A 27,595-nucleotide genomic window follows, 5' to 3' on the forward strand; every position below is an offset into this window, starting at 1 on the left:
TACAGGCACCGCTCACGCCGCTGGCGCCGCTGCTGGGTTCTCGTGCTGCTCGCGCTGATCCGGCCGGAGGAGCGCCCTGAGGGAAAGGTAGTGGCCGCGCTCCTCGGGATGTCTGCTCTCTGTCCGCGTCCGGTCCACGGTCTCCCGCTCAGGAGGCTGTTTCTTTGGGCGGGAGGGGACGACGCCGGGCGCGGGGCCCGTTGCAGTTTCCACACGAGGCTTGGGTGGATGCCAGGAGGGCCTGGATACGGGGTGAGGGGGCTGCCCGGCGAGGCTTCGTAGGGTCCTTCGCCCACAGCGTGTAGTGACCGGAGAAGGCCTTTGGGACAAGAGAATGGAGGTGCAGGGGTCAGTTGGGAGCCACGGAAGGCCCCCCTCGTCCAGTACACGGGGGTGGGGGTGGGGTGGGTGCTGGAGGCCCCGCTGCGCGGCCGGGACCGTTCCGTCCTGGGCATGCGCAGGCTGGCGTGACCTGTGCGAGCGGACGGAGGCCGGGGCCGCGGCCCGCCGCCCAGGCCGCGCGGTCCTCGTTTCCCAGGCTGCCCTTTGGAAGTCGCCTGAAAGCTCTGAGAACGCTTTCCTGTCTGGGCAGGACCGAGAAAATCCTGCCGACGAGCGTTTATGGCCAGATAGGGCTTTTAGGAGAAACAGAAACCCAGCGAGAGGATGTTGCGGGCGTTTCTCACAGGCCGGGAGAGGAGCCAAGATCCTCAGCACTTTGGAATCAACGACAAATTCTCACTTTCCCTTTGGACATGGCCTGAAGCTGCTGGGCTCCCAGCAGTTCCTGTTCCCCGAGGAGCCCAGCGCTGATGTCACTGTCCGGGGCTCGCGGAGGCACGCTTGTGTCTTCCCGTGTGTCCCGGACTTCCCCCTTTCGCCCTGTTTGGTTATGGGATTAGTGTGGTCGGTTTAATTATGGACGGTTGTACAGACTCTGTCACAGTGAAAATAGATCTTCCTTTTACTTGTGAAAGGGGAAGTTTCTTGCAAAATGAAATCCCCAGGCCTGTTCGGATTTCTTGCAGGGTGGACTTCCCCTTCGCTCGGCCGCGATGCTAGTGTTAAAGGATGCTGACTTGAAAAGGCTGTACTTCTTGAAAGTCTCAGAAGCCCCTACATAGCCTTCCGATTTTTATTTTTTCTTCTTTTTTCCTCATGCAGAGAGTCCTTCCTTCCTTCCAAACTATGCTAAGGTGTCTGCAGGCAAGTCCTAGTTGTGTGGGGTTGCAAGTCCTGTCCATGTCTCAGATAACAGAGAAGAGAAAGTTTCTTCTTTTACTGATCTTGTGTCAGGTCTCCTGGCTTGTATCTTTTCTCTAAAGCTGAAGGACTAGGTTAAATCTGTTAATGAACTATGCTGACAGGGAACGTTAGGACACCACTTAAAGGACAGCTGTGGCTGAATGCAGATAGTGACAACATATTTGCTCTGTGATAGGCTGATGACATGTTACCATAGTTATTAAGAAGCTGCCGCATGATTTGAAGAAAAATTATCCTGAAGAGGGAGAAAATATTTTGCTTTAAAAACCATATTTATTTAAAGTGATTTGCATTAAAATTCCTTATCTAGGTAACTTTCAAGAAAAAAGTCCATATTCTTGAGACCCTTAATTTAGTGTTTATCATGCATTTATTTCATTTACGAAGCTTTTAAGGACACAGATATGAACAATAATCTCTGCCCTCAAAGAGCTCACAGTTGAGCAGGGGGAAAGTGGCATTTAAATTAGTGATTATTGTAGAAGTGGTATAATAAAGGATTGTACTCAGTTATTAGAGGTGCAGAAAAAGTCACAGCTCTGGTTGAATTAGGTCTGGAAGTGAGAGTTGGTTGGAATTTATTACTAGAAGAAGGTGATGGGGCGGCATTTTGTGCAGGAGGAGTGAAGAAAAGGATGCCAAAATTTGGAGACTGTTAGGAACTATGCATGGTAAGGGTGAAGGGTACAGTGCTAAAACTGGAGTGGTGAGACCAGAGGATGAAGGGCCTTGTAAAGCCCTATGCGGAGAGCAAACCTTCAAGCATTTTGACCAAGGGAGTGAGGTGAGGAGATTCAGAAACACATAGGTACACTTATATCCATATCAGACCCTTGTCACTAAACAATATATTTAAATAGTCTTTTTTTACATAAGTATTTCCTTATATTTACATAGTTTATATATTTTAAGAATGGCTTTTTTATATTTGTAGTCTATTCTCTGACCATTGGAGTTGCTTCTGTTGGAGTTGTTTCTATTTCATTAATTCAAAAAAACCTCTTAGTTTTTCAAAGATTTTACTTTTTTGGAATATTTTCCTTTTTGGGAAGCATAGAGACAAGGGATAAAAACATTTTTATATTTTCTAAAGCATTTTGACTGATTACTTGTAATGCCCCTGTCTGTATGTAAATGTACGTTTCCCAATTCCTTTGTCGTTTGTATTTACTTTTGTTTATTTAATGTGTGAAACTTGGCACCTGAGATCAGTGTTTATTTCAGTTTCTTATTGAGCTTTTAGTTTGTCTTGGCTTAGTACCTGCATCTTCTGTCTTCTCAAAATCACATGTCAAATGGGGTCAGAGTATTGACTTTATGAATGTAAGTCAGTTCTTTACATATTTTGAATAGGAAGCTTTAATTCATTTTCAATTAAAGGTTCTGCTTTTTAAAATTTAATTGTCTTTACTTACATAATTTTTTTTGAAGTATATTGCATGTTTTAAGCTGAATTGTGTTCTTTCAAAATGATATGTTGAAATTCTACCTACCAGTACCTCAGAATGACTGTATTTGGAGACAGGGTCTGTAAAGAGGTAACTGAGTTAAAATGAGGTCATTACAGTAGACCCCAATTCATTATGACTGATAACATTATGAGAACGGTTAGGACACAGACATGTACAGAGAAGACCATGTGAAGACACAGGGAGAAGAGGGCCATCAACAAAGCAAGGAGAGATGTCTCACAAACAGACCAACTCTGTTGACTCCTTGATCTTGGAGTTCTAGTCTCCAGAATTGTGGGAAAATAAATTTGTTGCTCAGGTTGCTCAATCTGTGGTATTTTGTGTGACAGCCTTAGTAACTCATACAGCCTATATACAGGGGGAAATATGTATGTGTACAGTAACCTATACCAGCATCATGACTCTGGATTTTCAAGTGGCCTGACTGTAGCATTCCCTTCTTCCCCAAAGATGTATCATAAATTAGTTTGCCTATTTTTGAACTATATAAATGACATTAGGTATGTCCTACTTAGTGTTTTATCTTTATGACAATGTTTTTAAGATTCATCTATGTCATGATGGAGGAGTTCCATTTAAAAAAAAATATGTATTTGAGAGAAAGAGAGAGAATGAGAGAGCATGAGAGGAGAGAGGTCAGCAGGAGAAACAGACTCCCTGCTGATCAGGGAGCCCAATGTGGGACTCAGTCCTGGGACTCCAGAATCAGGACCTGAAGCTGAAGGCAGTCACTTAACCAATGGAGCCACCCAGGCACCTGAGAAGTTTCATTTTAATTGCTCTGTTGAATTCTGTTGTATGACTTACCACAAAGTGTGTATTGAGCTAATGGATATTTTGATATTTTTCCCCTTTTGGGCTAAACTGAGAGTTGCTGTTATGAATGTTCTTGTACATATCTTTTGGTGCACATATATATGTGTTTCTTTTGAGTGTTATTAGGAGTAGAATTGCCGGTTCATAGTGTGTGTGTATAGTCAATGTGTACTGTTTATGCTTCCACCACCCTGAATAAAAATTTCATTGACCCTCCATTCTCATCTATATTTAATAGCATTAGGTTCATTGCCTTCTTTTTATCTTAATTTTTTGCCCTTGAATGTTTAGAAGTTTTTCCTTTCTACATAATATTGATATCTGTTTATTTCTGTAATGTATAGATATACTTTCCTTTCTTTTGCTTCCTTTTCCTGTGCTGGACAGTTAAAATAGTATCACAGGCCACCTCCTTGTGGCCGTTTTCCCCAGCAGTATAGCTCAGGTATTAATTGGCCCAAGAAATCTCCATGTGGGTTCTCTAACTAGCAATATATCCTTGGCAGTGGCAGCTCCTCTACCTCCTCCATCTTTACCTTCCATCCTTCCTTCTCCTTTTCCTGTTCCTCTTCTCTTTTCTTCTTCACTATGTACTTTTACCATTTTTCTGTATTTCTTCATAGTGCTTCAGTTTACTCTCTAGTGTCCTTTCATTTTAGCCTAAAGAACACCATTTCATGTTTCTTGTGGGGCAAGTCTGATGGTATTGAACTTATTTAGCTTCTGTTTATCTGGAAATGTCATAATTTCTTTTTCATTCTTTTTTTAAATTTTTTTTTATTTTTAAAGACTTTATTTATTTGAGAGAGAGACAGTGAGAGAGAGCATGAGCGAGGAGAAGGTCAGAGGGAGAAGCAGACACGCCATGGAGCTGGGAGCCCGATGCGGGACTCGATCCCTGGACTCCGGGATCATGACCCGAGCCGAAGGCAGTCGACCAACCGACTGAGCCACCCAGGCGTCCCTCTTTTTCATTCTTAAAAGGTAGTTGCCAGATACGGAATTTTTGGTTGACAGATTTTTTTTCCTTCCGTCATCTTTAATATGTAATCCTATTCTTTCTGGCCTCCATCATTTCTGATGAGAAATTGGCTGTAATCTTATTGAAGATCCCTTATACGTGAGGAGTCCCTTCTCTCTTGAATCCTCTTTGGAATTCTTTGTCTCTCAGTTTTGATCATTTAACTCTTGGGTAGATCTTTTTGGGTTTATCCTTCTTGGAGTTCATTGAGCTTCTTGGATGTTTGGATTCACGTAGCCCAGCCCATAATATTTGGGATGTTTTCTGTCATTTAGGCAGGTATTTTCTCAGCTCCTTTTTATTTCTTTTCTTTCTGGGCCTTGTATTATGAGTATATTGGTTAATTTGATGGTATTCTAAGTCCTTTAGGCTCTGTTCACTTTTCTTCATTTTTTTTTCTTTCCGCTGCTCAGACTCAATATTTTCAGTTGTCTTATTTTCACATTGCTGGTTCTTTCTTTGGCTGGCTCACAACTGCTGACGAATCCCTCTAGAGAATTTTTCTTTTCAGTTTTCTACTTACCAGCTCCAGAATTTCTGTTTGGTTCCTTTTTATAATTTGTGTCTCTTTATTAGTGTTCTCATTTTGTTCACACATCATTTTTCCAGTTTCCTTCTATTCTTTGAGCATGTTTAAGACAGTCACCTTAATGTCTTTGGTAGGTCCTGTGAATGGACTTCCTCAGGAATGATTTTCTGTCAGTTTTTTCCCTTTGATTGGGCAGTATTTTCTTGTCTCATTGTATGCTTTGTGAGTTTTTATTGCTGAAAACTGGACATTGAGTATTGTGGTAACTCTAGAAATCTGATTCTCTCAATCTTCAGGGATTGTTGATTTTGCTTTTTGACCCCTGGAACCATCTATTGGTGACTTTCCGAAATATTTTTTGTAAAGCAGGTATTCCTTGTTTTGTGTGGTTAATGAAGTTTTCATTTCAATGTCTCTGTGGTCAGCTAATGACTTGCCATATCTCTGTAAATGTAGGTCAAGAGAAAGGGAACAACACACAAACCTGCTTATGTGTGTTAGGGTAAAATCTATTTGAAGTAGATTTCAGATAGTTCTCTTTGAGACCTGAATCAAAGTTGAATTCCAAATGTTACTTTTGTATATCTTCTCTTAAAATGAGGACATTACATCTCAGGCTTTGCAAAATATACTTAATTCGCACCTGAAATAGGGGAAGTTTTTGTTTCTTTTTTCTACATATCCATGTTTACAACCTAGGAACCATCCCCTTCTAATCTCATCACTCAGTGGTACTTCAGGTTAGTATTAAATGGTATTATTTTGAAAATGTGCTTATTTTCTACCTTTTAGAGTCCAGGAGATCTACAAGTCATGAAATAGAGGAAATAACAATACAACAAAACTTAGCTTTTGGGAACTAAAAATCCCTTTGTAATGTACTTTAGCACCACACACACACAAAAAACAAACCTTGATTTACAAAATTAAATATATTATCTCACACCTGTGTCCTGTATTTACATGGTAACCTTACTCGATTTGACACCCCCCCCACACAAGCTTCATGCCCCAAAAGCAGATAATAGGCGTGCCTGGATCTCAGCTGTTCACACATCTGCCTTTGGCTCAGGTCATGATCCTAGGGTCCCGGGATGTGGTCCCATGTCAGGCTCTCTGGTCAGCAGGAGTCTGCTTCTCTCTCTCCCTCTCTCCATCCCCCCTAAACTTATGCCATGCATGCGCTCTCTCAGTCTTACTGTGTCTCAAATAAAATCTTAAAAAAAAAAAAAAAGCAAGCAGATAATAACCTTAGTGATGAAGAAGGTGAGACCCCAAAATTCATTTTTTTTTTTTCAGGGACATACATCTGGTAAAAGCAGAATTAAAAATCAATGATAGTTCTTCCTTAAACCATTTTCCTAACTCATCAGGCTTCCCAGATCACTAAATAGGTCTCCTCTTAATTTCACTCAAGCCATTCCTGACCTGCAGTTATTTTGGCTCTCTAGCACTCATCCCTAAAATCTTTCTGGTTGCAGAGCTTTGTGCTATTGGAGCTGGAAGGAAATTTTTATCAAGTGCTTTAATGAAGGATTGCGTAGAGTTGCAAGTAGCTCTGGTTCCAGTTTCTCAAGGAAATTAAATCAACTTCTTTGAGACAGAAAGATTGCAGAATTAAGAGGAGAAGAAAAAAGTCAAAGACCTGAGGATGTTTGGATTTTTCAATCCTCCATCCCTGACACGGGCTCTCCACCCCCTCACCCCACTTTCTGTAGTTTACATGCAAGATAAATTCCCCATTTTTGCTTAAACTGGTTTAAGTGGGTTTTTGTATCTTGCAACTGAAAGAACCCTAATAAAACCATGTACTTCATACATTTTTTTCCTGTACAATTAAAAAAAAGTCGGGGGTGGGTGGGTAGGACACTTTGTCTTGTACTTACTCTTACCTTTTTATACATTGAGGATCCTAACTTTTGCACGTGTGTATGTATGGAATGTTAGTGTGACTGGGGGAAGAGATGTAGAAGGATCTCAACATTGGCTACAATGAAAGAAGGAGAGGTGAATTTTTTCTTTATAAATCTTTCATTGTTTCACATATTATTTTTGTTCTTTAAATTTTAATAAAGGAGGGGTATCTTGGTGGTTCAGTCCGTTAATTGTCTAACTCTTGGTTTTGGCTCAGGTGGTAATCTCAGGGTCATGTGATTGAGCCCTGGATAGGGCTCTGAGCTCTGTGCAGAGTCTGTTGGAGGTTTCTCTCTCTCCTTTTTTCTCTGCCCCTCCCTGCCTTGAACACACACGGGTGTTCATATACTCTCTAAATAAATGCAATCTTTAAAAAATTTTTTAATGAAACAAAGTATTTAAAAAATAAAATGGGGCCGCCTGGGTGGCTCAGGGGTTTAAAGCTTCTGCCTTCAGCTCAGGTCATGATCCCAGGGTCCTGGGATAAAGCCCCACATCGAGCTCTCTGCTCCACGGGGAGCCTGCTTCCTCCTCTCTGCCTGCCTCTCCACCTACTTGTAATCTCTGTCAAATAAATAAAATCTTTAAAAAATAAAATGTGCTTCTTTTGAGTTTGGATGTGCCTATTATGTTTGTAACAAATGAATGTTAATGTGTAGCATTAAAAACAAAGTTTATTCTAAACACTTTGTTTTATTTTCTGAGAATCTTTCAGTCATGAGGATTGTATAAGCTTTATTTTTTGTAGTTCTTAGTTACAAAAATAATGTTACTATTTTTCAAATTACAGAATTGAATGTGCATTTTCAAACTACATTTGGCATTCACTGAAAAGATTAAATGTACTTCTCCTGGTAGGAATCGTGGTTGTGCTCCCAGTTGAAAATTGTGCTCTAACATTTTCAACTCCTGTTATGATGTCTGCCATTGTGGATCTGTTCTATTTTACTTTTTTCTTTAGTTTTGTGGTATTTGTTAATTAGGCTTTCTGGTGTCTTGCATGTCATTTGTTGAAAATAATTCATTCTTATTTTGTAAGTGTTTATTTTGAGTGACTTAGCTAGAGGTAGACATGATAATAATACTCATATTTCTGTTTACTAAAAATGTACAATTCCAATTTAGTTTTTGCTTACATATATATTTGGAATAAGTAAACAAAAACATGTATATATTATACATATATATATGGTATACTTTTAGTGTCTGAGGTCTGTGACTTGAGATTTTAATGTTTCTAGTACCTTTTTTCCTTAATCCTCCTTTTTCTCTAAGCTGCATAATTGTCTTAGTGTCATAGGTATGTCGAACTGTTTACAGAAGTCTGTATGTGTAGAGGGATGATGTATATCTGTAATACTGATTCTGTGATTCTTGCTCCCTGGCTAAGCTGAAGTTCTGCATGCTCCTCAATAAGAGGTTCACTTAGAGTGAAGTTACTTTGAGCAGTCAGCTACACATTCTGCTTCCTTTGTCAGATCTTCCCTGAATATACTACAATTTTAGGTCATCTATCCCTTTCCTGAATAATTTTAAACTTATTTCAGCATTTATAATGTTGATCATCTTACCCTATTCCCATTAGTGTTCTTTCTGGGTAATGATTGAACATTGACGAGATTAGGCAAGACAACATATATCCATATAAATTTCATTTATTTGTATTGATTACCCATCATCAGGAGATATAATTGCTCTTTAAGACCTAAATTCATGAGCAATATGTTTAGTATAATTTTTTATAACTTGTAATTGATGATTTCATTATGGATTGTTGAAGTAAATAAACAAGGAGGTTGTTAAATTGATGTTGCTTGGAAGCCTATGCAAGCAAATCAAAGTCTGAGCCGGAGCCAATGCACTTGAATCTCAGAAAATTAAACTTAAGAACAACCAGTCACAGACAACTAGATTTTCCCAAATAAGGCAATTGCAAAATTTATAGCCAATCAGATAATTTCCTTGATTTGCCTCTACATCTTCTTTATAAAAACTTCTTCCTGAGGTTCTGTCTATGGAATGTTCCTAAGCATTTTGGTTTGGCGCTACCCAGTTTGAATTGATGTATGCTCAAATAAACTTTTAACAATTTCAGTGTTCCTCAATTTGCCTTTTAACAGGATTATTCTTGTTGATTGCCCAGAAGTTTTCCAAGCTCCTCCCTAGAACTACTAAGGCAGGGCTAGGTAGATCACATACTATTCCGTCCCTACTTATTGTTGACTTCATTGCTTCATGGAATTTTATTTTTTCTTTCCTTTTCCAAAAAATTTTATTCATTTGAGAGAGAGGTGGGGGGGCAAGCAGGGGGAGGGACAGATGGAGAGGGGAAGCAGACTGCCTGCTGATTGGGAGCCCGCTGCAGGGCTCCATCCCAGGACACTGAGGTCAGGACCTGAGTTGAAGTCAGAGACTTAACCGACTGAGCCACCCAGATGTTCCTGGAACTTTCTTATAATATCATTGACAAGAAGAGAAGTTCTATTACCTACACAGTATAGAGTGGCACATTCATGGTTTAGTCTTGCTTTTAACCTTTATTCCATTTAGGCAAGTTATAATTTTGATTTCTGTTAGGGTTAGGGTTAAGGTTATGATTGTAAGAATATAAATATTGTTTAGTTTTATCTTTTTTTTTTTAAAGATTTTTTTTATTATTTATTTATTGACAGACAGAGATCACAAGTAGGCAGAGAGGCAGGCAGAGAGAGAGAGAAGGAAGCAGGCTCCCCGCTGAGCAGAGAGCCCGATGCGGGACTCGATCCCAGGACCCTGGGTTCATGACCTGAGCCGAAGGCAGCAGCTTAACCCACCGAGCCACCCAGGCGCCCTGTTTAGTTTTATCTTTAAAACTTTACCTTGTTTTGGGGCGCCTGGGTGGCTCAGTGGGTTAAGCCACTGCCTTCGGCTCAGGTCATGATCTCAGGGTCCTGGGATCGAGTCCCGCATCGGGCTCTCTGCTCAGCAGGGAGCCTGCTTCTCTCTCTCTCTCTCTCTGCCTGCCTCTCCGTCTACTTGTGATTTCTCTCTGTCAAATAAATAAATAAAATCTTTAAAAAACAAAAAACAAAACAAAAAAAAAAACTTTACCTTGTTTTATATCCCTACAGGATTTTAGTGATATTACATGTTTGTCTGATTTAATACATATTTCTGCTATGCTCAACACATGTTACTTCCAACATAATATAATTCTTTTTCACCTGTTTTATTTACAAATACCACTTAATCTGAGTATTAGTATTTCTTATCTTTTGTTGGTGGTGACATTTGTTTTATATACATGTTTTGTTCCTTCAGCTAGATTTTTATAATTTTGAGGCCAGGTACCATGTCTTGTTTTTGTGCCAGTGGATCTTGATTAGTAAGTGCACAGTAATTATTAAGTTGAACTTCATTGCAATTGGGAATATTCTAGGAATATTTCCCTTTCATCTCATATAATAATTTAAAGGAGGTCTTTAATTTCTAATCACAAAGTTTTTGCCTGAGTGGTCCTAGAGGTTAAAAAGGGGGGATGTTATTTTGATTAATCAAATAGGCCAGATGGTCTCGGAAATTTTAGGAATACCTTGGAAATAACCACAAGTGTCTTCTTCAGGGCCCAGATCTTTGAGGTCAGCTTAGGTTTCTTAAATAATCCCCACACTGACCCAAGTATTTTCAGTATAATTTGCATGCAGGATTTCCCAGATACGAAGTAGTATATTGGTAACCCTATGGCTGAGATGAATGCTCTGCAAACTGATACGGTCGAGGTTATAGAACTCTGAGAGTCTGGTAAAAACTATGAATACATGTATATATTTATTTTGCTTATAATTTTAGGGAAGTTGTTGATCTCTAAAAATGACACATCCCAGGATGATCTGGTCTGGGAATAGCAGCATTGCAGATTCTTTAATTCTTAAATTCAGATTGATGTTAAGCTTTTTTCAACTCCCCTTTTTCTTTTCTCCTCCTTTCCCATTCTAAAGTTAACTAAGGGAGTTTCCTGCATCTGTGCCTAGAAAATGAGATAGCCATGCTATTCTGGCTTTAATTAGATTTGAGTGTCCTGGGAAAATGTTGCATAATATGTAAACAACATGCTCTTCTCTATGTCAAGTGAAAATAACAAGGTTGGTTTTTTTTAAATTTTTTTTGAAAGAATTATCTTACAGGATGAAATTCAGGGTGGGAGCGACTTTCCCCTCCTCTGAACAGCTGTTGCTGCTATTAAAGCATTAAACTTAGTTTTGAAACATTTTTATTTTTGAAAGTCAGATAAGCCCCTGCTTAAAACCTTAATTAATTCTCTTCCCACGGGACTTCATAGTCCAATAAACAGTTTGCCAGTGTACATGTTGGATATTGTAATGGGAGAAGGTCATCATTCCTTCTTTGCTTGTGTGGTGATTCAACAAGACTAGTAAGCTTCTCTTTATTTCGAAGTTTAGTTTCTCCTAAGACTCAAGAAGTATCTAAAGTCTTTGGAAAGTTGTCCTGTCTTTGGAGCGAGTATGTTTCCAAAGGATTCTAGCTATGGCAAATGCGAGTAACTTTTTTATTCATTAAGTGAGTATTGAGCATTATTATGTGTCTAGTACTCTTGTAGGTACCAACAATAAGTAGCAAATAAGACAGGTATAGTTTCTGCTCTTACAGACCTTTATGGAGATAGAGAATAAAGACATGAAAAAATACATACTATGTTTACAGATGGTGATTGATCAAGAATGATAGAAGCAGTGCTGTTTTCTTTTCTTTTCCTTTTTTTTTTTTTAATTTGTCAGAGAGAGCGTGAGCGAGCTCAGGCAGACAGAATGGCAGGCAGTGGCAGAGGGAGAAGCAGGCTCCCTGCTGAGCAAGGAGTCTGATGTGGGACTCAATCGCAGGACGCTGGGATTATGACCTGATCTGAAGGCAGCTGCTCAACCAACTGAGCCACCCAAGCGTCCCAGTAGTGCTATTTTCAATAGATCGGTGAGGAAAGCTTTCTCCGAGAAGGTGATAATTTGAGTAGAGACCTGGATAAAGTGAAGGAATATGCTATGGGAATGTGTTTGTTGTGCTTGAGAACCAGTAGGAGGCTGCATAGCTAGAATGGAACCGTGAAAGGGAAACAGTAGGAATGATGTGGGAAATTTATGTAGCACTTTACAGACTGTATACTGTTGAAAGGCTGAGACCAGGGGATCTATAATCTCATTTGTGTTTTAAAAGTATTACTGGCTGTTGTGTAGAGAATAAATGATAGCTGGCAAGAGGGTGAGCAGGGAGACTAATAATGACATATTATTATTTAGTGACCTGAAATATATCCAGTAGTGGTTTAATGATTTTTTAATATAAGCAATTAAATTTTAATCTAGCATTGGACAAAGAAGTTTAGAGATACACACACGCGTATGAGATATATATGATATATATAGTTCTGTTTTCAGTTCAGATCTTTCTCAGAGTTCAATCATTTCATGGTCATGAGAACATAAATCCTAGCCCTTTAAGATTAACACTTACTATCTTTGACAGTTGGTTTTCTTTTGCTTTAATTTTTTTCTTATTAGAAAGTGAAAATGTTCTTTGTAGAAAATATGGAAAATAAAGTAAAAAGTAAAAATCACCTATAATTCTATCATCTAGATATAGAATTTTAACTAATTATTGACTGTTATTTTGCTCACATTTCTGGAAGATTTCTATTTCTGGTTATATAGGTGAGAAGACAGAGGTGCAGGCAGACTTTAATTACTTGTTGAGAATCATCAGAGTAATTATTGTCATATTTTTAGTGCTTTATTGAGGTTCTCAGCTAGCCCTGAGTAGAGTGAGAATGATGGTAGTTGCCAAGTTCCAGATACGAACAGTGAATTACCTAAGTATACCGTGACAAAATCAAGAGACACAATTATAATCATTTTTTTCCTTATCCTTAAAGCCATGTTCTTAGATCATGTTGCAATATAGAGATCATTGTGCATCGTGTATTTCCCTAGAAAAAAGAGATTCTGCCCCTCAGATATATAACATGACTATAGAGGCGCACCTGGGCGGCTCAGCTGGTTGGGTGACCAACTCTTGATTTCATCTCAGATCATGATCCAGGGTCCTGGGATAGAGCCCCACATGGGCTCTGTGCTCAGTGAGTTGCAGGTGGGGGAGTCTGCTTGGAGATTCTCTCTGTCCCTCTGCCACTCTCCCTGCTTGTGTGCGCGCTCTCCTCCTCTCCCTAAAACAAATAAATCTTAAAACAAAATAACATGACTGTATTACAGTAGATGTGTCTGTTTGTTCACTGTGTACCTCAAATTTTACTTACATCTAGACATGATGATCTTTTAACTAGAAAAGGAATTCTTCATCTCTGATTTAATTTCTCTATTTTTAGACTTTTAAAAAAATATCTGTGTAGACTACTTTTTCTGAGCTACATTTCCTCATTAGCCTTGCTTTTTTGCCTTACAATTAAAAAACTCATTTAAAAATTACCTAGCTGTGGCAGAGACAAGTACACTTTCTCTTACAATTTCTATCCCTTGTTGTGATTAGATAAGGCAATACCTTGTGCTGAACAAGGTAGATGGAGTGCAGCATTTTCAAGCCAGTAAGCCACTTCCATCCTTGTATTTCCTTTCATGGCAATCTTCAGCTGAGAGAGAGAGAGAGAGACTGTATTCTTGAGTCAACATAGAAGCTTGCCAACCTACGTGGAACTTTGTGTGAACAAAAAATAAGCTTTCATTGTGTTAGGTCTTTAATATTTTGGGAGGTTTAGTACTACAGCATAGTCTAACAATCTTACATGTTATATTTTGGGTATGTTTTATAACATGTAAATAGTTTATAAATATACAATGGTGTTGGCATGCTTAGCCAAAAAAAAAAAAAGGCTTGGATACTTGGGTTGCTCAGTCCACTGAGTGCCTTCAGCTCGGGTCATGATCCCAGGGTCCTGAGATCAAGTCCCACATCGGGATCTTTGCTCAGCAGGGAGCCTGCTTCTTCGTCTGCCAGCTGTTCCCTCTGCTTGTGCACGCAGTCTCTCTCTCTGACAAACAAATAAAATCTTAAAAAAAAAACCCTTTCATAATCTACGTCTTGTCTCTCCATTATTTTCCACAGTATTACTATCTCTAATTTTATATTATTTCAGGTTGAAAACATATTTTTTCTTGTCTTTGATCATATTCTTTCCTCTGCTAGAATTCATTTTTTTCCTTTTACCTGTTAGATACAATGCATCTTTTAAATTCCAGATCCCCATTATACTTTCCCAAGAAAGGCTTTCCTAATTTTCTCTTTTCTTATACATTTGGAAATTTTTCAGTCTACAGCATTTTTTTCTGTTCAAATTTATTTACCTTTATCTCTCTCACTGATAGTAACTTAGGAACACATGATATATTCATTTTTATAACTTGGTATGTAGTGGATGCAATAGATATTTGTTAAATGAATGCTATGCTTTTAATGCTATGCTTTTTGAACAGAGAGCATTTTACATCTCTATTGGTTAACGCCTTTGTGAAAATTAGTTGACTGTAGGCAATAAAATAGGGGACCTTTTGGGTATACTTAGGGGTCAGGAAAAATAAATGAGAGAGCAGGAAGGAGAAATTTTGCCACGTCATATTTTTCCAATGATTTAGTTAAGGGTTCCATAGTAATGGTTATGTATGTACTGTATTTCTCTATTATATATCAGAATATTGCAGCACTCTTAGCATGCTCTCCCTTCTCTTTTTTTGGTATTGCATTAGATTTTAATTTTTTTCTCCAAATTTTTCTAATTGACATATAATGGATATAAAGTATTGTTCTTTTTAGGTGTATAACATAATTTGATGTTTATGTATGTTGTGAAATGATTATCCATAGTAAGTCATTATCCATAGTTAGAAATATTTTTTGTGATAAGAATTTTTAATATCTATTAAACTTTTGAATACTTTTGAAAACTTTTGAATACTCAATCCAGTATTTTTTTAAAGATTTATTTTTATTTATTTGACACAGAGAGAGAGATCATAAGTAAGCAGAGAGGCAGGCAGAGAGAGAGAGAGAGAGGGAAGCAGGCTCCCTGCTGAGCAGAGAGCCTGATGCTGGACTTGATCCCAGTACTCTTAGATCATGACCTGAGTCGAAGGCAGAGGCTTAACCCACTGAGCCACCCAGGTGCCCTCTATACAATATTTTTAAAAAAGATTTTACTTAATTATTTGAGAGACAGAAAAGCATGAGCTTGGGGGAGGGGCAGAGGGAGAGGGAGAAGCAGACACCCTGCTGACCAGGGACCCTTATGTGGGACCCTATCCCAGGATCCTGGAATCATGACCTGAACCGAGGTCAGATGCTTAACTGACTGAGCCACCCAGATGCCTTTTCTTTTGTGTTTCAAGGTTATTTTGGCTATGTGAGGTCTTTTGTCATTCCATACATGTTTTGGGATTATTTGTTCTAGTTTTTTGAAAAATGCTGGTGGGATTTTGAGAGGGATTAAATGTGTAAACTGCTTTGGGTGGTACGGACATTTTAATAATAATTGTTCTTCCAATGCATGAGCATGGAACGTCTTTCCATTTCTTTGTGTAATCTTGAATTTCTTTCATTGTGGTTTTATACTTTTTGGAGTATAGATCTTTTACCTCTTTGGTTTATTCCCTAAGTATCTTAATGATTTTTGGTGCAATTGTAAATGAGACTGATTCTTTAATTTTTCTTCTGTTGTTTCATTCCAGCAACAGATCAGAGTGCCTGGGTGGCTCATTCTGTTAGGTGTCTGCCTTCGGCTCAGGTCATGATCTCAGAGTCCCGGGGTTGAGTACCACATAGGGCTCCCTGTGCAGCCAGGGATATGGGAGGTTCTGCTTCTCCTTCTCCCTCTGCCCCTCCCCCCCACTCACGTGTGTGAGCATGTGCTCTCTTTCAAATAAATGTAAGTCTTAAAAATGCAACAGATTGGGGCACCTGGGTGGCTTAGTGGGTTAAGCCTCTGCCTTTGGCTCAGGTCATGATCTCAGGGTCCTGGGATCGAGCCTCACATCGGGCTCTCTGCTTAGCGGGGAGCCTGTTTCCTCCTCTCTCTCTGCGTGCCTCTCTGCCCACTTGTGATCTCTGTCTGTCAAATAAATAAAATTTAAAAAAATGCAACAGATTTCCATGTGTTGATTTTGTATCCTCTGACTTCATTGAATTCGTGTATCAGTTTTAGCAGTTTTTTCATGGAGTCTTTCTGGTTTTGGTGTATAGTATTATGTTATCTACAAATGGTGAAATTTTGACGACTTCTTTGTCAATATGGATGCCTTTTATTTCTTTTTGTTGTCTGATAGCTATGGCTTGACTTCCAGTACTGTGTTGAATAAAAATGGTTAGAGTGGACATCCCTGTCTTTTTCCTGACTGTAGAGGAAAAGCTTTCAGTTTTTCTCCATGGAGGATGATATTAACTCTGGGTTTTTCATATAAGGCCTTTATTATGTTGAGGTATGTTCCTTCTGACTCAACTTTGTTGAGGGTTTTTAGCTTGAGTAGGTATTTTGTCAAATGCTTTTTCTGCATCAAAATGTTCATATGGTGGTTCTTTTTATTTATGTGGTGTATCATAGGTGATTGATTTGCAGATATTTTATTTTTTAAGTAGGCTCCACCCCCAGCTTGGAGCCCACTTTGGGGCTTGAACACATGACCCTGAGATCACGACCTGAGCTGAGATCAAGAGTTGGATGCTTAACCGACTAAGCCCCCTAGGCACTCTGATTGATTTGCAAGTATTGAATCACCCTTGCAATCCAGGAGTAAGTCCCATTTGATCGTGTTTAATGATTTTTTAAAATGTATTGTTGGATTTGGTTTGCTACTATTTTTTCAGAATTTTTAGATCTGCACTCATCAAGGATATTGACCTATAATTCTCTTTTTTAGTTAAGTCTTTTTTTTTTTTTTTAAAGATTTCATTTATTAGAGAGGGAGAGAATCACACGTGCGCATAAGAGCAGGGTGAGGGGCAGGGGGAGAAGCAGAGTCCCTGCTGAGCAGGGAGCCTGATGAGGGGCTTGATCTTGGAACTCTGGGATCATGACCTGAGCTGAAGGCAGATAGTTAATCAGCTGAGCCACCCAGATGCCCTCTTTAGTGATGTCTTTATCTGGTTTTGGTATCGGGATATTGTTGGCCTTGCAGAATGAATTTGGAAGTTTTCCTTTGTTTTCTATTTTTTGGGGTAGTTTGAGAAGAATAGGTAATTCTTTTCTTTTTTTTTTTTTAAGATTTTATTTATTTATTTGACAGAGAGAAAGAGAGCATGCACGCACATGCACATGCACAAGCAGAGGGGAGGGACAGGGAGAGGGAGAGGGAGAAGCAGGCTTCCCACTGAGTAGGGGACCCATGTGGGACTCCATCCCAGGGCCCTGGGATCATGACTTAAGCTGAAGGCCACGCTTAACCAACTGAACCACCCAGGCCTGCCCCACTTCTTCTTTACATGTTTTGTAAAATTCGCCCATGAAGCTTCCTGGTCCTGGACTTCTGTTAGTTGGAAGATTATTAATTACTGATTCAATTCCTTCTCAGGTTATGGTTTTTTTCAAGTTTTCTATTTCTTCCTGTTTCAATTTTGGTAGTTTATGCATTTCTAGGTATTTATCCATTTTTTTTTCTAGGTTGTCCTATTGGCATGAAGTTTTGCATAATATTTTCTTAATTGTATTTCTGTTGGTTGTTATTTTTCCTCTCTCCTTTGTGATTTTATTAATTTGGGTCCTTTCTTTTTTCTTTTTGATAAGTCTTGTCAGAGGTTTATCAGTTTTATTAATTTCAAAGACTGATCTCCTTTCATTAATCTGGTTTTTTTTTTAGTTCTTATATCATTTATTTCTGCTCTAGTGTATTGTTTTCTTTCCTTTTACCGACTTTAGGCTTCTTTTGTTGTTATTTTTCTAGCTCTTCTAGGTGTAGGGTTAGGCTCTTTATTTGAGATTTTTCTTGCTTCTTGATGTAGGCCTCTATTGCTATATACTTCCCTCTTAGGACCACTTTTGCTGCATCCCAGAGGTTTTGCACAGTTGTATCTTCATTTGTTTTCATTTATTTTTTATTTCTTGTTTAGCCCATTCATTGGTAGCATGTTGTTTAATCTCCATGTATTTATGATCTTTAATGAATTCAAAGAAATTAAAAATTTGTAGATTAAAGAACAAATTCTCACGTACCACCTAAGCTTATCACCTAATCTCACCATCTAATCAAAAATAAAACTTTACCATAATTCAGAACCTCCTATGTGTTCCTCCTGTACTGCACTCATTTCTCACCTTCTGATGTAGTTACCCTCCTGAAATTTATCGAAGTCATTCCTTTGTTTTTGCTTGATTTCATCATATATGACTTCACTTCTAAATCCAGTGTGTAATGCCCGTTTTAAAACTTCATAATAAATAGAATTATAGTGTATATAGTTTTCTGTGACATGCCTCTTTTGTGCAGGATTATTTTTGAGATACATCCATGTTTGATGTGGATAGTTATGTTTTATTTCCACTGTTGTATAGTATTCCTTGGAATTCATATACCTTGATTTATTTGTCTGTTCGATTTATGGACATTTAGATTGTGTCCGGAGTTTTGCTGTTACGATGTTGCCATGATCTTCTCTGATATATGTCATATGGGAGAATATATCTATGGTGTATACACAGTAGTAGAACTGCTAGGATATGGAGTGTGCACATGATAAATTTTTTTATTTTATTTTATTTTTTATTTTTTTTTTAAGATTTTATTTATTTATTTGACAGAGATCACCAGTAGGCAGAGAGGCAGGCAGAGAGAGAGAGGGAAGCAGGCTCCCTGCTGAGCAGAGGGCCCGATATGGGGCTCAATCCCAGGACCCTGGAATCACGACCCGAGCCAAAGCAGAGGCCCTAACCCACTGAGCCACTTAGGCACCCCTGCACATGTTAAATTTTATAAGATAATACCAGCGTGGTTTCCAAAGCAGTTAAAGCTGTTTCCTCTTTCACCAGCAGTGGAGTGGTATTCCTCATTGCTCTCTAGCCTTCCTGTCACTTGGTCTTTATCCACCTTAAAAGAGTTTTGTCGGTCTGGTGGTGTCAGATGGTATCCCAAAATGATTTGAGTGCAGAAGTCCCTGATTATTAGTGATGTTAAGTATTTTTTATATTCAACTTGTGCATTTTATTCTTTATTTTCTATCTCCCACTTTTCATTTAGCTGTTTATCCTTTCCTATTTTATTCATAGGAATTCTTTATATATTCTAGGTACTACTATTTTTTAAAAAGATTTTATTTGTCCATTTTGAGTCTATTTTTGTGTGTGGTGTAAGGAAATGGTCCAATTTCATTTTTCTGCATGTGGCTGTCCAATTTTCCCAGCACCATTTATTGAAGAGGCTGTCTTTTTTCCATTGGACATTCTTTCCTGCTTTGTCGAAGATTAGTTGACCATAGAGTTGAGGGTCTATTTCTGGGCTCTCTATTCTGTTCCATTGATCTGTGTGTCTGTTTTTGTGCCAGTACCATGCTGTCTTGATGACGACAGCTTTGTAATAGAGCTTGAAGTCCGGAATTGTGATGCCACCAACGTTGGCTTTCTTTTTCAATATCCCTTTGGCTATTCGAGGTCTTTTCTGGTTCCATATAAATTTTAGCATTATTTGTTCCATTTCTTTGAAAAAGATGGATGGTACTTTGATAGGAATTGCATTAAATGTGTAGATTGCTTTAGGTAGCATAGACATTTTCACAATATCAGATGAATGGATCAAGAAGATCTGGTATATATACACAATGGAATACTATGCAGCCATCAAAAGAAATGAAATCTTGCCATTTGCGACAACATGGATGGAACTAGAGCGTATCATGCTTAGTGAAATAAGTCAAGCAGAGAAAGACAACTATCATATGATCTCCCTGATATGAGGAAGTGGTGATGCAACATGGGGGCTTAAGTGGGTAGGAGAAGAATAAATGAAACAAGATGGGATTGGGAGGGAGACAAACCATAAGTGACTCTTAATCTCACAAAACAAACTGAGGGTTGCTGGGGGGAGGGGGTTTGGGAGAAGGGGGTGGGATTATGGACATTGGGGAGGGTATGTGCTTTGGTGAGTGCTGTGAAGTGTGTAAACCTGGTGATTCACAGACCTGTACCCCTGGGGATAAAAATATATGTTTATAAAAAATAAAAAATTAATAAAAAAAAGATTTTATTTGTTTGAGAGTGAGAGAGACAGAGCATGAGAGAGACAGAGAGAGCATGAGAGGGGAGGTCAGAGGGAGAAGCAGACTCCCCATGGAGATGGGAGTCTGATGTGGGGCTCGATCCCTGTACTTACGGAATCATGACCCAAGCTGAAGGCAGTTGCCTAACCAACTGAGCCACGCAGGCACCCTAGATGCTACTAATTTGCCATCTATGAATGTGTTGCAAATATTTCCTTAGTAACTAATTGGATATAGGAGGTGAGGCAGAAGTCATCTAAAATTACTTCCAGGTTTCTGGTTTGGGCAACTGAGTGGTTGCTAGTGGCATTAAACTAGGACATTGAAAATAAGAGGAGAAATAAATCTGGGAAAAAGGAATTTGAGGTATTTTGGAGTTTGAGGTTTCTGTGGGATATTCAGATGTCTATGAGACATCTCCACATAAGGGTCTGAAGCTCAGGCAAAGACTGTTAGGCCACATCAGTCCAAAGGAGTCTTATGTGATGGGCCTTTCCAAACACTGCAGTTGGAAGGAATATCATAATTCTCAAACTCATTTGTCATCTGCCCATTGGATTCTTTTATGAAATACATGTCGCAGTCAAATGACCCACCAGAAACTTCATCTTAGTTATTATTTTATTACTTTTTTGGTCTGTTTACAATTATATAGTTTTTCTTAACATCTCCAAGAGAGCACAGTGTTTTAATTTTGAAACACATCTAGCATATTTGTCTTACATAACATGCAGAGTATATATCTAGATTTAAACATTTTTCATTGCACAATCATGTGGTATTTAGTTATACAAGTTACTCCATAAACACTGAAAACAATTAGGAAACATGTATATCTAAAATTCTACTTTTGTAGCTTTTCATTAAATAATAGTATTTTCGTGTCCATTTTCAGGTAGTTTCAGGTTCTTCTGTGTATTTGGAGTTGCATATATATATAACTGCTAGAAGAATATGAGGCCCCTTGGGAGAAGATAGCAGTAGAAGCCCATGGAGTAAAAGTTTTTCTTAAAAAAGCAGATTGTATTATGGCTATTTCGTGAAGTTCTGAGAACTCGGTGAAGTCCAGACGTGGAAATCTCTCTTAATATCATTGAGAAGATGGGACAGGTGAGGAGCGTGTCAGTAGCAGGGCTAGGACCTGGTACATTCACTAAAAATATAGTACCTCAGCATAGCTTATAGTGCCCGGACAGAAGGATGACCTGTCTGCCTCCCTCAAGGAGTAGTAGCAGCTAAATTGGTGACAGCGGTTGGTCACCTTTTAGGAGAACTGCAATCCAGGAACAGTTAGGGCTTGCATATATCGTATGCAGGACAGTGATGGCAGAGGTAGTCTCTTTCTGGTCCATCTTTATCAGCATTATAGTGGTTATGCTTCTTTGTTCAAGGAGATGTTTTAGACCTGTACGAAGAGAAAGGAGGTATAAAAGTGTGTTACAATCGGCTCTGGCTTCAGCCTGGGTTCTGCTTGGAACATTCTGAGCCCCCAGGCAAAGTGTTTGGTGAGCTTTACTGCTACTGTATCGTCATTGTAGATTATAGGAGCTGCTTTTTTAAGGCCAGGAAAGGCCTCCAAAAAGTGGGTAATTTTTTACCGTATTCAGTAGGGGCAATTTCAGTAGCTTTGCTTGAGTAGTTAAAGCTCTGCCTCAGGGTCTACAGTTCTAGATAGGTAAGGTAACTTTTGATACTACACAAGATGATATCTTAGTACAAAAGTAAATCGAGGTAGAGGCAGGCATGGTGGTAAACACAATTTCGAGCCAAGGATCCCACCGGAAAACTCGATGCAAATATTTCTGAATTCCCCAGATTGACATTTCTTAAAGAGCAGTTCTTCTGCAAAGAACAGCAAACCTACCTTTCCTTGCTAATTGCTTTCAATAAAATCTTGATTTTCTTAGACGCAGGATTCAGGCATCTTTTCTCCCCATTCTTTTTCAGTGTGGCGCTGTAGAAGTAAGAAAGAGTTAAAATATTTAAAACAGTCTTGGGTCAGTAAAATAGATGGGAATATAGTTTTTAGATCAGACATTTATGTTTCATTCTGGATGTTTTCCTTTGTTACACAGAAGTCTTAGAATCATTAAAAACCCTTTACTGATTGCATGATCATACTACTCTAATATATGATTACAACCAGGGAAGTGATATTCAGATTGCATTTCACTCACATGATCTCAACACGTGGACAAGATTGACTTGCTGGAATCACCTCAAGTTTTTCTAAGGACCTTGGATTTATAGATCCATCACTGATCTTGATACAGGTACAGCGTGTAGTTCTAGAGAGAGGTACTCCTGTGGGAAAAAGAGGTACAGACAGCAAGGGAGGTTAGTGCAGTTTTCATTTTAGGCATTTAATGTGGATTGGGTAGTGCTTAGCAGAACCAATATCCCCGTGTCATTTGAGTCAGTTAGAGAAAGAATAATCCCATTATAACACAGCTCTGAACGATTAATTAGTTGGTTATATGAAAGAATGGAATTGCAACTTGTGAAATGTAAATTCATACCCCTGAGCCCAGTTCTTATGGTTAATTCAGCTGAGTTGACTACAGAAGTATCTGTGTCGTCCTCTCTTTCCTCATTCCCTTACATTTCTGTCTGTCCTCTTACCCTTCCTCTTCTGCTCCTCCTCTGTTTTATTCCATTTTCTGACTGTCCACTCTGTTGCCAGAGGGATTCTCTTCTTACTTACCTTTCATTTATAGGCAGGCTGTAATACTATTGCAAATAAACCTTTCTCGTAGTTAATTGAATTTATACCCAGTCGTATTTCTGATCTTACAAATTAAGTATCTCTTCATGTTTCTTACCTTGAGTTCCATTCAGAGTCAGAAAGATAAGGCAGAAGATAAGAACAGCACTTTGGTTCATGATGCTGTGACTGGAGGTTCCCCTGCAGTAGGCTCTGGAAGTCTAAGCAGTGGAGTGTCTCAGAAGATCTGGAGCCAGGATGCCCTATTTATTTGTAAAGGCGCTTTCCCTCGGTAACTCTGATTGGATAACATTATAGTTGACTCAGCAAAACCTGCGGCCTGTTCCTTGGGGAAGTCCCCTGTTGCAGAATCAAAGGAATTGTTAATACTTATTGTGACTTTGAGCTGTGGAATTTCCCTCCATCTCCTTGTTCACTCGGAGTGAGTTAGGTTTCACTTTCCAGAACATGACTGGTTTCTTGAAAAACAGTTCATTGTGTGTAAGTTTTTTCAATGAAAAAAAATTTAATGAATCTTTCTAAATGAAACTTTGTTTCTCATCTTTTGCCTCCTGCAAAATAAAGATGTCAACTTAATCCTCAAGTCAGAGTCCTAAATACAGTTTTTTTTTTCTTTTCAAGATTTTGTTTAAATTCCAGTTAGTTAACATTCAGTGTAGTAGTAGTTGTGGGTATAGAATTCAGTGATTCATCACTTACATACAACACCCATGCCCATCACAAGTGTCCTTCCTAATCCCCATCACCTATTTAACCCCACCTCCTGCCCACCTCTCCTCTAGCAACCCTCAGTTTGTTGTCTCTATGGTTAAGAGTTAGAAAGAGTTAGAAAGATGGAGGACATTATGCTGAGTGAAATAAGTCAAGTAGAGAAAGTCAATTATATGGTTTCACTAACTTGTGGAGCATAAGGAATAACACGGAGGACATTAGGAAAAGGAGAGGAAAAGTGAATTGGGGGAAATTGGAGGGAGAGACAAACTATGAGAGAACGTGGACTTTGAGAAACAAACTCAGGGTTTTGGACGGGAGGGGGTGTGGGGTGTTGGGTGAGCCCGGTGGTGGGTATTAAGGAGGGCATGTATGGCATGGAGCACTGGGCGTGGTGCATGAACAATGAATCTTGGAACCCTGAAAAAAAATTAAAACATTTAAAAAAAGAGCCTGTTTCTTGTTTTGCCTCTCTTCCCCCCCATCCATTTGTTTTGTTTCTTAAGTTCCGCATGTAAGTGAGATCATAGGCATTTGTCTTTCTCTGGTATAACACTGTGTAGTGCCGTCCACACCACTGCAAATGGTGAGACTTCATTCTTTTTTATGGCTAAGCAACAGTTGGTTTTTTTTTTTAATATTTTATTCATTTATTTGACAGAGAGAAAGAGAGAGAGAGAGATGATCACAAGTAGGTAGAGAGGCAGCGGGGGAGTGGGAGGAAGCAGGAGACCATGACCTGAGCTGAAGGCAGAGGCTTAATCCTCTGAGTCACCCAGGCTCTCCAGCTAAGTAACAGTTTTAAAATGAATATATCTTAATGCTGTGTTTTGAGTCTATTTTAATTTGCAGCATTAAGTCATGAATATAAATATATTCATTCACCTCATGGGTTCCAGGGATGTCATATATTTTCTCTTTTTATCCCTATAATAACCTGTAAGAAAATACGAAAATTATCTTTATTTTATATATGGAAGAAGAACCTCAGGTAAGATTTGTGTCCGGTCATACAAAGGTTGAAATCCATTTAGTTTACTTATGATGTTTTTGCTTAATATTTGTTTTAAACTTTTGTAATTTCTTTTAGAGCCTAAGAAAGTTTTAAAAGTTCTTTAGTAATAGCAATTTTTCATCCTTTGTAGGTGAATCTAATTTTTGGAAATAAGAGTTTAGCCACACCTTACCTTTTGATCAAATACTATAAATAGGTTTGGTCTTCTTGAACAAGTTCAAAGATCTGGAATTGGTAAGTTTCAAAGAATTCCAGAATGTTTTGAACACTCATGACTTCATTAGAATAACTGAATAGTCTCCTACATATAACTGTTTTGAGGGAAAACACTACTTGTTTGGATATCTGATTTCTGTTAGTATTGGTAAGTAAATTTTGTGTGGTTTAGAAAAATCCCTGAATGAAACGTCATAAGGAATGTCTAGAATGCCATAAAAAAAGGATTAATAGCCATAATAAGATTATTGCAAAAAACAAAGGATTTCCTTTTTGAAGAAAATTTTTATTTTTTAAAAAGTTTTTTTAAAAATATTTATTTATTTATTTGATAGAGAGAGAGAGGGAGAGCGTTCACGCACAAGCCGGGAGAGCAGCAGGCAGAGGGAGAGGGAGAGGGAGAAGCAGGCTTCCCACAGACAGAGAACAGAGAACACACCGACAACATGGGGCTCGTCCCAGGACCCTGGGGTCATGGTCTGAGCTGAAGGTAGACACTTAATGGGCTGAACCACCCAGGTGCCCCTGGAGAAAAATATTAAAAAGGGGCATGAATAGAGAGACCTTGGGAGAACAGGATGGAAACAGGTTGGTTTAACATTGATACAATTCAAAGATATTGTCACATGCAAAGCAGAGGATAAAAAGTGTCAGTTGTTAAACTGGTAAAGAAGTTAGCACAATTTTAACAGGGCAAAATAGGGGCAAAAATCAGTTTCTTAGTATTCAGTAGCACTTGGCCGATTATTCACAGCAGGTAGCGTCAGTAGGAAGCAGGTGATACCCAGATGGTGTACTATGCTGGGCCCAGCAGTGGAAATTCAGTATCCAAGGGATTTAGTAGTTTGGTTTTGTTTTTGTCAGCGATTGGCAGTAGGGGACCCAAGGTGACATGCTGTTCGGAATGTAGGCATCATCATGCTTCAATGGGCAATCTCGCGCAAGTGAATACTTGGAACCTGGGGAAATATCTGGCAGGTCTTTCCATAGTCCGTTAAGCTGCAACAATCTAGAGATAGGCCAGGTTGAGGCTGAGTTTCATCCTCAGATTAAACTCGTTTAGCTGGTAGATACTGGTGTAGAGCTTGGCACAGATACCATGAGGAGCACATATCTGCAAACTGGGCACACGTAAAACTTGACACCTCAAATGTAGGAATTTTGTCATCAGAACAATGACAAAGTTGTTGCTTGGGGCAGGCCAACATTGCTCATTCTGTGCCAGGGCGAAGATCTCAGGTCAGGGGAACTCGCTGGGGGAAACTGGGAAGACAAAAGGAAGGGGAATGAGACAGGAACTGCCAGATCCCAGAAGACTTTCAGTGGCAAAGAGACTTTCTTCTGATGAGGGAGAGAGACCGTGGTATGGAAGGCACCTCCCATAGCTCTTTGTGCAGGATAAGAAATTAGACTGTGAGAAAAAATGCCACAATTTTTAGAGAAATATTTGACTTTCAAGGATGGAAGAGTTTCTGAACAGTTCCAACATTAAAAAAAAAAAAAAGTGATAAGTTTACTTTTGTTTGTTTTTATTTTTATTTTTATTTTTTTAAAGATTTTATTTATTTATTTGACAGAGAGAAATCACAAGTAGATGGAGAGGCAGGCAGAGAGAGAGGGAAGCAGGCTCCCTGCTGAGCAGAGAGCCCGATGCGGGCCTTGATCCCAGGACCCTGAGATCATGACCTGAGCCGAAGGCAGCGGCTTAACCCACTGAGCCACCCAGGCGCCCTGTTTGTTTTTAAATTCTCAGCTAACATGCTCTCTCAAACAGAGTTTGAGGCAGATAAGCTATGAAGTGGACTAGATATGTTATTAATGAGAAAATATTTCTTACTGGTTTTTTAAGTTAAACATTACAGAGCAAAAACTGTGCCAGACTATGTTTGAAGTGCTTTATGATTATTGACTCAGTTATTCCTCAAATAATGACTCATTTAATCCAGAAATTTTAATTCTAAAGGCCATGTTCTTTTTCTTTTTTTAACATCTTAACTTTATTTTACTTTTTTCAGTGTTCTAAGATTCACTGTTAATGCGCCATGCCCAGTGCTCCATGCAGTCCGTGCCCTCCTTATGAGCCCCCCCCGCCCCCCCCCCCCCCGGGCTCACCCCTTCCCCACCCTCTTTCCTCGAAAACCCTCAGCTTGTTTCCAAGTCCAGTCTCTCATGGTTGGTCTTCCTGGGATCCTAACCCTTTTATCACATATGTCATTTACAAATATATTTTTCCACTTAGTAGGTTGCCTTTTAGTTTTGTTGATTGCATCCTTTGCCATGAAGAAGCTTTTTATTTTGATGCAGTCCCAATGGTTTATTTTTGCTTTTATTTCCCTTGCCTCAGCAGACACATGTAGAAAAATGTTGCTACAGCCAATGTCAGAGAAATCGCTGCCTGTGTTCTCTTCTAGGATTTTTATGGTTTCACATCTCATATTTAGGTTCCCAGTCGGTTTTGAGTTTCTTTTTTGTGTTTCTTCTAAGAAATTGGCCTACTTTCTTTTGCATGTAGCTGTCCAATTTCCTCAACACCATTTGTTGAAAAGACTCTTTTCCTCATTGCATATTCTTTCCTCCTTTGCTGAAGAATAATTAACCATAAAATTGTTGGTTTATTTCTGGGTGTTCTATTTTATTTATCGATGTGTCTGTTTTTTGTGCTGTACTATACTGTTCAGTT

At 38.9% G+C, this 27,595-nt stretch overlaps 2 protein-coding genes across 4 annotated transcripts in view; one reads left to right on the forward strand and one right to left on the reverse strand.

Moving 5' to 3' along the window:
- The window catches only part of ART3 (ADP-ribosyltransferase 3), a 154,551-nt gene continuing 126,956 nt past the window's right edge, over positions 1-27,595 (forward strand). For 2 of the 3 annotated variants that reach the window (XM_032334612.1, XM_032334610.1), the window contains exon 1: positions 1-87. The gene's annotated coding sequence lies outside the window, so the exon portion shown is untranslated. The remainder of the gene's footprint in view (positions 88-27,595) is intronic. The other variant, XM_032334611.1, reaches the window with a different exon arrangement.
- On the reverse strand, positions 20,856-23,214 carry CXCL10 (C-X-C motif chemokine ligand 10). The gene is made up of 4 exons (XM_032334615.1): positions 23,071-23,214; positions 22,426-22,552; positions 22,113-22,202; positions 20,856-21,653 (listed from the first exon to the last, which is right to left on the reverse strand). The coding sequence occupies exons 1-4, from the start codon at positions 23,129-23,131 to the stop codon at positions 21,635-21,637; spliced, it is 297 nt and encodes a 98-aa protein (XP_032190506.1). The 5' UTR covers positions 23,132-23,214; the 3' UTR covers positions 20,856-21,634.

The sequence above is a fragment of the Mustela erminea genome, chromosome 2 (assembly GCF_009829155.1).
Source record: "Mustela erminea isolate mMusErm1 chromosome 2, mMusErm1.Pri, whole genome shotgun sequence".
In the NCBI taxonomy this organism is placed as follows: Eukaryota; Metazoa; Chordata; class Mammalia; order Carnivora; family Mustelidae; genus Mustela; species Mustela erminea.